This window comes from Parus major, chromosome 3, assembly GCF_001522545.3.
Source record: "Parus major isolate Abel chromosome 3, Parus_major1.1, whole genome shotgun sequence".
NCBI lineage: Eukaryota > Metazoa > Chordata > Aves > Passeriformes > Paridae > Parus > Parus major.
The window spans coordinates 106,237,023-106,251,360 of record NC_031770.1 but is presented as its reverse complement, the minus strand read 5'-3'; the positions used below and the strand labels follow the sequence as shown (position 1 = coordinate 106,251,360).

The following is a 14,338-nucleotide window of genomic DNA, read 5'->3' as shown; positions in this document are numbered from 1 at the left end:
TAGACAAGCACTAAAATTTCACTGGGAGGTGTGCTGACTTAAAGGGGTGCTGTTCTCTAGATTCTAATTCCTGCTACGAGTATTTATATTTTTAAAAATCAATGTTTTTATACACTGGATTTTAAGACTTACTACATTTTCTTCCATGCCTAAAAAGAAACCAGCAGAGAGCATATCTTTATGGAATGAATCACATTAGAAAACTAAGATTCTCAGTCTCTGTCCTTAGGGAAAGGGAGAATCTGAATTTTTTCTTACTGTTGAAAATAAATTATTGGCAGGTTGGTGTTCTCAGGGTGTATATTTGGTTCCCTGAAACATTCCCACAATGTGCTTTTGATAATGTGTGTTTGTAGTTACCACTATTCCATGACAGCTGCTTGCACTGACTCACTAGGACTGTGGAAGGCTGTAGAAGCACTTGCTGATATAATAATGTGGTTTTAAAGACTCTAAAGATTTCTTTCTTAAAACAAAATTTATACTTGCAAGAAACTTGGGGTTGTTCAACCTGGAGAAGGCTCCAGAGAGACCTTTCTGTGCCTTTTCAGTACTTGAAGGGGGCCTGTAAGAAAGGTGGGAACACTCTAGCAGGACCTGCTGTGATAGAAGGGGTGATGGATTTAAATTTAAAAATTGTAGATTTTAAATAGATGTAAGGTAGAATTTTTCTACAAGGTTGGTGGAGCCCTGGAACAGGTTGCCCCGAGAAGCTGTGGATGCCCCATTCCTGGAAGTGTTCAAGGCCATGTTGGATGAGGCTCTGAGCAACCTGGGCTAGTGGAAGATGTTCCTGCTCCTTGCAGGGGTGTTGGACTACATCTTAGAATCACAAACATGGAGCAGAAAGGACTTTAAAGATGTCATTCCAGAGGTAAAATGTGCAAAATATCAAGTGTGCAAAAAATAGCAATGTTCTTGGGTGTGTTAAAGAATGTAAAAATGAGAATGAGTGACTGTGGATCTTGGATCACTTGTTGAATGAGATTTTAATCATCATCCAGCTACAGGTGTGAATTTGGGGATTTGCTAACCTGCAAGGTTTTAACACATTTGAGACAATGCTGCGTAGAATGCTGAACCTCATAATTGGAGAGGAAATAGAATTTATCAGTTAGTAAAACAAGTCTTTGAATACAGAAATATGTTAGGTTTGCAAGATTGATTGCCATCTTCTAGCTTAACTTGTGACATATAAGCAAGAAATTCTGAATATATAAACAAAAGTTGCCTTACACTGTTAAATTGGATTCTCTAGAGGGGCTATGGTGATGGTCATAACTCCAGTCAAGAAATGTTACTGTGTTTTTATCACTTTGCACCCACTGACCATGTGAATATAGTATGGTGGTCTTAATCCTTCTGTTGTTGATTTTAAAAAGCAGAAGAGTGTTGCAGCTACCTGCTTCAAAAGATGTTCCAAGAGGAATATTTAATAGAAGGGAAATGTAATGTTGTTAATATTTTGCTTTTCAAAAATGAAAAAAATATTCAATTTCTCTGAAGTGGCTGCTGGCAGCTTTAGGAGCATTTTTTCATCTGGTTGAGATAATTTCTGTAATCTAACCACATTTTATGCACTTCCCATTTGTATCTTAAAATTAACACTTTAAAGAAGTCTAAGTGCTGCTCTAATTTTTGCTGTTGGGTGTAAGTTGTCCTCATTAGTGTTTTACAGTAATACTTGCAGTGCCTGTTGACTTCTAGGCATCTGATTCAGATTTACTTCACTTTATTATCAGTATCTAATCTAAATTTATTTATGCTCATTTAATCAGAGGAAAAAAGGGTGGGTGTTCTTGAAGTGCAGTTTGATATGTAACATACAAGAAGACTGTCATTGAGACCAAAGTAAAAAAATGGTATATCCTCAAGAGAGAGAAGCAAAACTCCAAACTCAAGTGTGTAGATTGTATCCTAATGCCCTCACATCTTTTCTGTCATACATCTCCCCAGTGAGTTTCTGTTTTGTTCTGGTCTTTTTAACTATTTTATTTCTCTACTAAGGGAGCAAGGGTGAAGAATTAAATCTGTACATATGCAAAGAGAAATACAGTTTTAACAGGCCCTTCTTAAGAGGAAAAATTAAGTCTTTTTAGAAAAATGTATTTCTTTATGTTGATAAACACTGTTAAGATGATTAACATCATTACTGTGTCTGTATTGGCAAGTATATCAGCTCATGGTCCCTTCAACTTTGCTGTTATACATTGAAAAACAGTGCAAAAACCTCTTGAAATTTTGAAGATTCAAAGCTTTGAAATAAGGTTTATGTAGGAAGAGAAAGCATTTTATGGTAACTTTTTTTCAAAGTGCTGTGGCTTTTAAAGCAAGTTGTTAATATCTTATTAGAAGAATTATTTATTCCCTTGACTGTCTTTTAGTGAGCAATGCAAACACTTGAACAGATTAACAGTTCTTTGGAAGTAGTAATAGCAGAATGTAATTTTAGAATGTTTTACATGTAATAAACTTTCAATACTATTTTGAGTGGTTCCATTCAGAATTTTAGCTAATTCTTGCATTCATTGATTTGAAAAATTAAATATTTGTCAAGAACTTCCCGACTAAAACTTCCTCCTACTTAGAAAACAAACCAAATTATTTCTGGCAAGCTGCTTTTCCTGCAAAGGATGCACACCCTGACCTTTATGCAGCAGGTTGCAGCATTTCTGACAGTCCATCTGGTTCTGCCTGGTATTACCAGCACAACTCTGTAAACACAGTTATTCCCTGTAACTTCTCATTCCTGCTGTCAGGCTGTAATATTTTATACTTCATGAAGTACTGAAAAATGTAAAGTGGAAATTGCATGCTGTTTTAAGAAAAACAGCCCAAAATGCCACTTCTTTGTCAGACAAAAACAAATTATTTTTGTTAGCAGTCCCAATTTTGCTTTTAGAGTGTTGGCAAGACAAGTGAAAGCCTTTTTGGCACCTGGAGGGTGTCAGCCCTGTGCATGAGAACCTGGGTGACACCAAATGCCATTAGTTCATCACTGAGCCAGGGGAGTGCTTGGCTCACACAGGGGATGGTGAGACACATCCTGCCCAAGGCTGCAAACAATCAGCAGCGACAGGAAGCTGCTCTACACCAGCTTTGAAGGACAACAGAGTTTGTTTAAAAGCCGAGGGTGAAGCAGTCTGGCTGGGTGATTGTCTCCAGCTTGGCTCGCACATCTGGGAAGCAGGTTTGTGTTGCATAACGTCCTTGCCAAACCTGGTAGGAGCTGGGTGTGTCCACATCTAACTTTGTCTCTTGAGAAAGCCAAGCTTTTCTTTTGCAAGTGATGTGCTTTATTTTTGAAAGTTTTCAGCCTATTTGGTTGTTCATTGCTTTTTGTTTATTCGTTTTGGGTTTTTTTTCCAGGAGGGCCAAATATATGGGCCATCACCTCCGAAGAGCGGGCCAAGCATGACAAGCAGTTTGATAGCCTTAAACCCACGGGAGGTTACATCACAGGTTGGTCTGAGGCTCTGCATTACACATTAACTTCTGTGTACACATACCTATCTCTGTAGAACAGTTTGAGAACTGCATCCTATTTCTAGCCCTTTGTTGTGTGACTAATAACCCTATTCTTCAGGCCACCAGCCACAGGTTATTAGTAAACTTAACAAGCTTTCCTCTGAAGTCTGGCACGGGAATGCTGTTCTGTTTAACCCTGTCACTTCTGCAGCCACCAGCTGTGTGCTGCCATTCTGCCTAGTTTCAGAAACCAAGGAATATCAGGCAAAATCCATGCTCAGATGGGCGGCTGCCAGGGAGCACTTGGACTTAGCTGTTGTGGCAAGTGACACCAGACACAGCAGAAGTGGCTCTCCTCAGTCTGAGAGAATGCTGTGCTGTAAGATACCATTGTTAGGGAGGAGGAGGCAGGGAGAGGGATGCTGACAGCTTGTCCTTGTTAGCAGCTGCTTGAAATTTGGGCCGTTGGGATGTTGAGTCCGTTCAGCAGAGACTAAGTGGACTAAATGGCATTTTGCAGGGCCTGCTGTCAGTTCCAGTTGCACTCAGCTGCGTCTCCTCTGAGACAATTGGGTCACGTTGCTATGCACCTCAGAATTTGCAGGTTTTAAATTTCAAATCTGCTTTTGATATCAAGAAAGACCAAATTTCATTGGCACAGATGTCTTAATTTAAGAATGACTCATTCTTTATGGGTGGGTGGGCACTAAAGACCAGCCCCAACCGCTCCTACATGCCTAGCTATCCAGTAATGCCCTATCTAGTTGCTCCACTGGCCCTGCTTTTCCTCTTTGGGGGCTGGAAAAACTAAGGAGAGAGTGGAAAGTTGTCTGTTTGAAACATGCTCATCTGGCTAAATGGCACCTAACTCCTGGTTTGGCCAAACAGCACTGGGAGGTTGGTGTTTACCTCCAGCTGAAAACTGTGCAGCCTCAGGGACTACCCTTAGGCCACATCTGGGCTCTTACCTGCATCTACATCTGCAGGCTTGTTATTTATTTGGCAAATGCTTGAAATAAAAGGTTGTTTATGAATACAAGAGAGAGCTGAAAGAGGAACCTGAAGTCTTAGTTTTAAGCATCTGTAATTCACTCAGATGTAGGCATAAAAACCACCATCCGTTTATTATGTATACAGATTGATGTGGAACTTGGTATGGGATTGCACAATAGTTCCTATTCCCTTCTTGAAATACTGAAATCATAGGTCTTTTCTGTCAGAAAAGAATATTATTTAGAACATGGTGTTTTCCTAGTTTTTCTAGAGACACAATACTGGCTCAAGTTAGATGGGATAGAGAAGAAAAGAAACAGCATTCTCATCCTTTCGTGCATAAGTAACTGGGGCAGGACTAAATTTTCAGTCATTCTTTATTTCACGCATCTTTTAAGATGTTGGCAGCTGTTGATTTGTGACCTGTTGAAGTTTTTATAGCTATCTGAAATCACTTTTCAGAGCAAAGATCGGGAATTATGGAATAAATGGATGTCTGACAATCACTGTCACCAGTGTTAAAATCTGGAAAAAAAGCCCTGGAGAGCTTGGCATCCAGCATGGGGATTTCTTACAAAAACTGATCCCCCAGGACAGTGCTGAGCTCTTCAAAAATCTGTCTCTGGTATAAAAGTCTGTCTTTTTTTCCTTGTTTATCACAGGTGATCAAGCACGTAACTTTTTTTTGCAATCGGGTCTGCCAGCTTCAATCCTTGCTCAAATATGGTAAGGTATTCTTTATTGTTTGCTTTTTCTAAGGTCTCCTGAGGCATAGCATTCAAATGCTACCTTTGCTGTGTTGTGTTGTTTCACAGAGGGTTTCAGCAGACAGGGTAGAAAGTGTCTGAATCATTGCTTTAATTTTATTAAATTTAGAGGAAGGTTCAGCCCATATGTGTACCAACAGTTAACTGAAGCTCAGTCATTTTTGCATATTTATGATGTTTCAAATTGGATCATGCTGAATGCAGTGTTTTTGAACTACATTAAGGGATTGAATTACACATAAAGTAGAAGACAAGAGAAAATCTAAAGTCACAGAAAAAGTTAGTAGAAGGACAATTATGATATGTGAGATACCAAGCAATGCTGTAATACAGCAACAGTTGAAATACAGCTGGAAAAAGTGCTGTTCCTTGTAGCATGTATGTGCTGAATGCAACACTTGAAAGATTTTCTTCTCTGTAACCCTCAGTCCTCACTAGAATCTTGTGCTCAGTTTGGGGTACTTGGCTGTAACCAAGACATGCATGTGCTAAAAGACATGTATTTGAGACTCATCATAATTAAGAACAACTTTAAGAGAAAGTGTTAAACAAAATAACTAAATACAAGTTAGTTTTTCCTTCAAACACATAGAATCACAGAATTGTTAAGGTTAATTGTTAATTGTTAAGGTTAGAAAAGTATTCTAGGATCATCATGTCCAACCAGCATCACCGTCATATTCACCTTTAAACCAGACACCTCAGTGACTAGAAAAGAGGGGAAAGATTTTTCTGTGGGGCCTTGGGGTTTTGTACTGAGCAGTAACAGAATCAAAGGAAAAGTGAAGCTTAACATTAGTCTGGTTTTTTTTCTATTTTTTTTTTCTATTTTTTTTCCCCCTTCTGATTTTATTTACATTCTCGTGCTTGGTCCTTGCATGCTTAAATGGTGTTTTGTATTATCCATCTGACCAGAAATTTTGAGGTTATGTGTGCACTGTTGCATATATTTCCTGTTGTATTTATGTGGAGAACTGTCAAAAGGAAGACAGTGTGAGTATCAGGCTTAGAAAACCTCACCACTCTGAGGTTAATTCACCACTGTGAATTAATGAAGTTTTCATAGTAGTGTACAGTGCCTTTAGGAGGTTTCTGCATCCTCCTGCATCCTGTTCCAGATTCTTACATTAATTCTTTAGCTTACCAAGGATTAATTTAAAATAATGATTCTGGCTGGGAGCAAAAAGAAATACATAGCAGAGGCTTGCAGCAGAGGCACCAAGTGTATTCACTGGGCAAGAGACTTCTGCTTTCCCAAATGTTTTCTTGCAAATTACTTGTTTAATATATAGCAAGCTCAAAACTGAACTCTGCAGAAGTGGGTACTCAAACTTCTCAGAGGTATGAATGTTAGCAAAAGTAGAAAATCTACTTTGCAATGAGTTTCTTGTTTTCCTATGCAAAAACAGTAAATAAATCTAGTAGGAAAGCTTCTCACTGATCAAAAACTTTTACTTTCTTTTTCTTCTATAATTCTATTTTATTTCAAGGACACTCTCGGACCTGAACAGGGATGGAAAAATGGATCAACTGGAGTTCTCCATAGCCATGAAACTCATCAAGCTGAAATTGCAAGGACAGAACTTGCCTTCAATTCTCCCTCCTGTCATGAAACAAACTCCAGGGTTTTCACCACTAATGTCAGCTCGCTTTGGTACTTATATATATATAATTAATTAGTGTTCGGAGGTAAAAAAACACAGTTAATTGCAGCCAAATAAAAGCATTAATCTGACCATGAAAATTTAGTGAATCAGCATGAAACAAGAAAAAAGGATATTCTGATTTAGGAAATTCACCAGGTCACTTTCTTGATATTTTTGATAATTGATTCTTTGAAGACTTTTAATAAAGAAAAGCTTTTATTCAGTTTTGACAAGAAGGCCATTCACATCTGCCATCTGACTTACTGGCTCTCATTTTGTAGTGGTGGTCTTTTTTTGTCTCACTCACACTGAGTCACCTATTTATACTTGGGGGTTTTAAATTTAAATGTAGTCAAAGGTCATAGTTTTGGTAGAGCAGCTATTTTACGTATTTTTTCAAAGTGAATCAGATTGTCTGTTTTGGTTATGTGATTAACTGAATAGAATTACTTTGACTTTTTTTTTTTTTTTTTTTTCTGATGGTATTTGGGGATTCAGTGCATGCTTGTTATTGTGTTGTTTTATAGCACGAAATATCCACAGTGACTTGAGCTGGGTTGCAAAGCGTGCACACTTCTATGCTGAAATTAAATGTATGCATATATGAATGACATACATGATTTAAAATCACCCGAATCTCATGTGTTTGGGTACAAGGGCATGCATTTACAGGGAGCTGTGGTTGGCATAGTTACCTCTATAACTTTCCATCATCTCACCAGTACTGTTGTCTTCCACAAGATGCAGACAGTAATTCAAGTGTCCTAATTTGCCTCAGGCAGCTACCTCCAGAAACCCTTCTATAAGCATGGGTCCCTAATAAGGAACTTTTACCTCTGTGGATTCTTCCAGGGCTGATACTTGGAAGAGATTTAGTTCAGAAACAGCAGCAGCTTTTCCCTGTGGAGGATTGTCACAGCTTTTGAGGTTGTAATTCTCTCTCAGGGGCCAGGCTTGTTAAAGAAATAGGTATAGCTGCAATTACAGAAAACGAGAACTTATTCTATTGTGAAAATAGTAGCTAAACCTACCTTGAAAATTAATTTGCTTGTCAAGATTTTTCTTTTTAAATTCCTGTTCTTCAGTGTATTTTCCCCTGTGAGCTGTCTTGCCTTAATTTAGAGGAAAAGTAAATATTGTACATGAGCTGTTTTACAATCTGTTTTAACTGATTGTATTCCAGACACCGGTTGCTTTGTGTAGTTTCTGCATCACATAAGGAACCCAGTTTCTTGCTGAAGCCTCTGCAATGTTAAATCATGACTTATTGGATTTTGCTCTAGGAATGGGTAGTATGCCAAATCTGTCCATGCCAACGTCTGTGTCTGCGATCACACCATTAGCTCCCATGTCTCTGACCTCCATGACTTCCATTCCTCCTTTGGTTATCTCTGCTCCCCTGGTGCCTTCTGTCAGTACCTCCTCGTTGCCAAATGGAACATCCAGCCTTCTACAGCCTTTATCCGTACCTTTCTCCTCAAGTAAGTATAGCACAGTCCAGTTTTTGCTCTCAGAATTGTAAATCTTATTTTCCCTATGGCTTATTTCAGACAGGAATGCTAACACATGCATGAGAGTTTAAAAAAAACAAAAACCACACCAAACAAAAAACTCCTGACAGAAAACCCTAGAAATGTTTTTTTTCTCCGAAGTTCACATTTGTTAATTCTATTCTAACTAGTTAATCATAACAATAAGACACTGATTAGATTTTCTTACTTCTATCAAAGTGAATATTGATTATGAAGCATTATCTTATACCCAGTTGCTTTACAGTTCTGGGGTTAATTTTTTTGTTTCTTCTTGTTCCAGCTCTGCCTCATACTGGTTCTTTAGGCCCTATGGCAGGAGGATTTGGTGGTTCCAGTATGCAGAAGGCACAGTCACTAATTGATTTAGGATCTAGCAGGTATGGAAGTTAAGTTTAAAGTGGTTGTATCTTACACTTCAGTAGTATACCGTCCAAAATTTATGGAACATTTCTGTTCTCAAAGTACATTTGTTAAAAATTAATCTATCTAATGTGACCTATCAAGTCTAAAAATAAATTTTGTTTTTATATGCACAATAGGTAATATTTTCAGTAAATTGACAAAAATATCCAAAGTAGGCAAGGAGGTCAGATGAGCACTGCCAAAAGGAAGGGAATGTACCTCATTAGTAAATAGAAACAAACCTTACTAAGTGGTTCTAAAAGCAATGCTCATTCATTATAGAGGGCACCATGTAATCAGTGGGCATGTTAGAATAGGGTTTGTTATCAATATTTATATGTGAATTTGTTTTATGAATAATAGAAGATTATGATTATGATCTTTATAATCAGCTGCTCTGATTCACTGATTTTAGAGCTTTGCCATGGACTAAAGTGAGGGACTGGGCTTATCTATCCAATTGAGTATCCAGGGGTGTTTCCCAAAAAATGGTCCTGAGGGCACCTCTGCCCCAGCTCAGTTCCATAAGTAACTCAGAGGCTTTTGTGCTTCCCTGCTGCCTGTTCAGCATGTGGGGTGCATGATCTGGGCTCCTCACACACCTGATACCAGCAGATGTCCTAGATGATACCAGCAGATGTAGGCATGACATATGCCTGAAATAATCTTTTTTTCTTTTTTTTTTTGGTTGTTTGTTTGTTGTTTTTTTTAATTGGAAAGCTTTCTGTTGCTGATGGTGTACAAAGGAGCCCTTCTCCAGTGTTACTGTTGGCAGCATTTTCACCATCATGTTGTCTCATTCCATGCAGGGGATGTCAATCCAGCATTGTGCTGGAGAGGCTTTGTTTCCATCAGCATTCTGTATTGCCTTGGATAGCACTTCAAATAGTTTAGGGTTTTTTTCAACTTGACAGAGCAGGGGATTACCTTAAACAAGGCAGGCTGGATTCAGCTTTCCTGAGTTTGGTTTTCAGAGATGGAACTCTGCAAATGATGGGAGTTTAGAAAAAGTTTTATGGGTCTGTCTAAACCCTTCTTCAGCACTATTCTACAGAAACTGAGTTGGGAAAGCTTCACTCAGCATGTCATTGTCACTAACAGAAAGAAGAGGTAGGGTTGGAGTATGGTGATTAAAACATTTTTAGAAGCTGCTTTTGGTTGAGAGTTCATCAGATCCATGTTTATTCTCATGGTTATTCATTTAATCTTGAAGTTACTTAACCAATGACCCAACACTCTGGGATAGTGGAGGTGGTTTCCTACACTATTATTTTGCAGTGGAAGAAGGATCAATTATGTGCATTAGTGCCTGTGATACCAAAGGAAAAGGATTTTCTAATCTACATGTTGTTTCCTTACAAATATATCCCTACTCTGACTGTAAAATTCCGTATTTGTGATGAAATTATTTATAGCAAGTTAGCAGAGGTAAAACTTTGTGGAAATTGTTTCATTTTACTGAAAGATGTTACATATCTTCTGTTCATTGGCTCTTTATTAAGCCAAGTGATTTAGAGTTATTTCTTTATCTCTTTTTCTCTTTTGGTTTTCTTTTAATATTTGGTTGATTGGTTTGGTTTGGATTTTTTTTTTGCTTTGTTTTTGTTCTGTTTTGTTTTGAAATTATATTGCAGTTCAAATTCTTCCTCTAGTGCATCACTAGCTGGGAATTCACCAAAGATTACATCCTCAGACTGGGCAGTTCCTCAGGCCTCCAGATTAAAATACAGACAGAAATTTAACAGTCTTGATAAAAGTATGAGTGGATATTTATCAGGTGAGTATGACTTTTGGTATGGAATGGGAAAAACCAGAGTGTTTCCTGCCTCTGAACATCACAGGCTGAGGGATAGAATCCCAGCTTGGGATTTGACTTGCATGTGAAGTAAAAGCTGAAATGTTGGTGTTCAGACCGGTGCAGGAGAGAGTGGGTTTCAGCCAGCCAAGAAGTGGTAATAACCCCCAGTTCATTGTCTTGGGCTTTGTGTTAGACCTGGAGGAGCCAAATACACTGGGGAAGCTACAGCAGCTGTTGCAGGGAAGAGGAGAATCCTGCACTGGTGGGGTCTGATCAGAGGAGCCTGAGAACCACGAGGCTGTGGAGTGCAGCTCTGTAAAGTCAGCAGGCATTTTTCAAGCATCGCTCTTTGGACTGAGACTTTCTTGTGAAGATGGGGGACGTTCACCATCATTTTTGTGCCATGTGCTCCTGTATCAGTCAGTGCTCAGATACCTGGGCTTTATCTTTTGCAAGAAAGCAGCTTGGGGGAGACACTACAGAACTGCAGCCATTGCTTGGGATTTTTCCAAAGTAATTTAATTGGATCCTTGTTGATTTCCAGTGACATCTGTGCTGGGCCACAGCATTATGGTGGCTTCAAAAGACTTCATACAAAGTTAATACAAGAGAGTTTTACAAAAGTTCTTATGAAATGGGATTCCTCAGTATAATGCAGCAAGTAGAGAGCGCTGGCCAAGCAGTCAGTAGGTGTAAAGTCAGTATGTGTGTCTTAGTTAGATTTCCCATTTTGAGTAAGCACTCTGCCTCAGTTCCCTTGCCTACAAAGGAAGAGGACAACCCTTTCTTTAAGGAAAGGGTCTCAATGCTTTTTATCTTGTTCAGTCGATTTTGGGCTGAAGGTTTCCTCAATGTGCCTAGAAATGTGTCTGATTCTTTGCTACCAAGGAAAACTCTCCAGGTGTTTAGGCCAACAGTCAGCTGTGCTTTTGTGACAGCTGTGGGGATTACCATAAATACCCATTTTTCATGTCAGCTTTTCTGTTAGGTGCTCTGAGTAGAAAAAGGTACATGAGAATACTTACATCTTCATTGTGTTCAGGTTATAATGCCTGTTGTTAAGAATGGAAGTAAAACCAACTGATGAAAATGGATTAGATTAATATTAAAAATAAACATGCCCCAGTTAGTGACCCATTTTTTTGCCTCGTGAATCTTTCAATGAAGTGTTTATTTTAATAAAAATATTTTACACTTTCACTAAGGATTTCAAGCAAGGAATGCCCTTCTGCAATCAAATCTTTCACAGACTCAGCTGGCTACTATTTGGTGAGTTTAGTTACTGATTCAGTGTCTTTATAGTATTAAGAGAGGAAATGTACTTTTTAAATAAGAAATGATAAAGTGACACTGAAGATCTAAAATCATAAACAGAAACTGAGCTGCTAGTTAAACTAAGTTTGTTCACTAGTTACATTTCTAAAAGACACCTTGAGATAATTCAGTTTTTCATTCTTTGTGTGTATTTGTTAGACTCTGTATAATAGAAGAGATGCTAACTTCAATTTCTGATTCAGGGATACTCTTGCTGAGCTGAGGGCTTGTTCCTTTCAAAAGCAGGATTCTGAAATCTAGGTTGTTAGTTGTAAATATGGAGGAAGATTAAGTAACTTTTCAGCTCTTTTGAGTTTCACTGCAGTTTCCCTAAAGATATCTGCAAATTACACTTTTGTTAAGACTTGTTTTTACTGTGCTGATAAAAGTGGTGAGAGTTGTCTGAAGGTCTGAGTGATCTGCTCTGCTAGATGTGGCATTTTAGGTTACACATTCAGACATAACTCAGATGTATATGTGAAATTTAGTGGCCAAGCAGAATTCACAACAGCTTTACATCTCCTCTTGAGTTCCCTTTCTTCTTCTTCTTCTGTCCCAGGACAGTTATTTGTGTGTCTAGCAGCAGCAGAGCTCACCTTGTTTAGTTTCATGTTGTGAAGATAAACATGGAATGTGGGGTTGTATTGCTCCTCTCTGGAGTCTGGGGGAATAAATCAGGTGTGCAGTGGCTCTTTTCCTTCTGGGTGTATATCCTGAAGGTATGAGTGGCCAGTGCAAGGAGCTCTCTGAACCCTCACTGAATAACAGCCCAAATGGTAATTACTGAAATAGTGGTGCTGTTACATGTGAATAGTGCTGGTGTGTGAACATAACAAAATATCATCATCTCCTGCTTTTGTTTTTCGCTGTGGGGTGTGTGTGTGTTTTTGGTGTTTGTTGTTTCCTTTTTGTTTTTCATAGGAGGTTTTTTTAACTGCTTTTTTAATGAGCTGTGTTTTTACTAAGCATTTCGCTTATGTGCAGTCTAAGGACACATTTCAGCAATTCTGTCTCTATAGATAGTTCTTAGAGACTCCTGCTTTCTTGCATTTAACTGGTTTCTCTCAAACACACACACACACACCCCATCAGCCCCCACAGTTTGTGGGAAACATTTTGTAGGCTAGTATGATCTCCTGTTCCTTAGAGGGGGTAGGTGGTCCTTTTCCAACCCACTGTGAGTTACTCTGTGCCAGCTCATTTCTTCCCTGCATAATCAAGGAGACACAAGGGGAAAAAAGAATTCTGTGCAAAGCTTCCTCTTGTAGAATTTGATGTAATTTTATGTAATGTTTTCTTTGGCTTCAAAAAAAAAATTGAAAAAGTAGTCTTTGGCATTTTGAGCTGGTTAAGAGCAGTCCTGGATTCACTTTCCAGTTCTTCTATTTCTGATGCAATAAAGCAAGAGATACTTCTTACCGTTTCCTGTCCATTTTTCAGTATTTTATGGAAATGTAAGAGAATTGGGTTTGTTCAGGCTGGGGAAGAGAATATTTCAGTGAAGCTGAAAAGAAAGCTTCCCCTGAAAGGAGCCTACAAGGAAGATGGAGAGAGACTGTTTACAATGGCCTGTAGAGACGGGACAATGGGGAATGGCTTCAAACTGAAAAAGGTTTAGTTTGGATATTAAGAAGAAATTCTTTACTGTAAGGATGGTGAGGCACTGGAACAGGCTGCCCAGAGAAGCTGTGGATTCCAAATCCCTGAAAGTGTTCATGGTCAAGTTGGATGGGGCTTGGAGCAACCTGGTTTAGTAGAAGTTGTCCCTGCCCATGGCAGGGGGTTGGAATTGGATGATCTTTAAGGTCTCTCTCAACCCAAACCATTCCATGATTCTGTGATCTGAATAACAGTACATGATTAAATCAAATAATATCTCCCTCAGCAATTGTTTGTTATTAACTGTAAGTATTTCTACCAAAACATTCCACAGGAACTGTTAGTTTTTTAAATTGTTTTTCCACAATGCCTTGTTACAGCTGTAATTTGTGAGTGATTGTGATGTTTGGTTCTAACTGGTGCTGCTGTTGAACCCCTGCAGGTCCCTGGCTGATATAGATGGAGATGGGCAGCTGAAGGCTGATGAGTTTGTGTTGGCCATGCACCTCACAGACATGGCCAAAGCTGGGCAGCCACTGCCCCTGACTCTGCCCCTTGAGCTGGTGCCACCTTCTTTCAGGTAATCACTGAGGGCAGTGAAACGTAATATATTTAACATAACTGTGCTATTTCTCTAACAATGGTGGGTTGGGGTTTCTTCCCCCTCCAGGAGTGGAAAATATACTGAAAATATAAATGGAACTCTGCCATCTTACCAGGCTGTACAAGAGGAGGAGCCACAGAAAAAACAGCCAGGTAAAAAACAGAGTTCATATTCTTAATGTATGGGGCTGTTTCTGAAGGGCACTAAAACTCTTA

The 14,338-nt window shown here is 38.9% G+C and overlaps 1 protein-coding gene across 4 annotated transcripts in view; it reads left to right on the top strand.

Moving 5' to 3' along the window:
- The window catches only part of ITSN2 (intersectin 2), an 80,104-nt gene that overhangs the window by 27,555 nt on the left and 38,211 nt on the right, over window positions 1-14,338 (top strand). For 2 of the 4 annotated variants that reach the window (XM_015620804.3, XM_015620801.3), the window contains exons 3-11: window positions 3,370-3,462; window positions 5,124-5,187; window positions 6,719-6,882; window positions 8,158-8,355; window positions 8,687-8,783; window positions 10,461-10,585; window positions 11,812-11,875; window positions 13,962-14,099; window positions 14,190-14,275. In XM_015620804.3, the coding sequence (XP_015476290.1) occupies window positions 3,370-3,462; window positions 5,124-5,187; window positions 6,719-6,882; window positions 8,158-8,355; window positions 8,687-8,783; window positions 10,461-10,585; window positions 11,812-11,875; window positions 13,962-14,099; window positions 14,190-14,275 (1,029 nt within the window). Of the gene's footprint in view, window positions 1-3,369; window positions 3,463-5,123; window positions 5,188-6,718; window positions 6,883-8,157; window positions 8,356-8,686; window positions 8,784-10,442; window positions 10,586-11,811; window positions 11,876-13,961; window positions 14,100-14,189; window positions 14,276-14,338 lie in introns of all 4 variants that reach the window. The other 2 variants (XM_015620803.3, XM_015620797.3) reach the window with 1 other exon arrangement.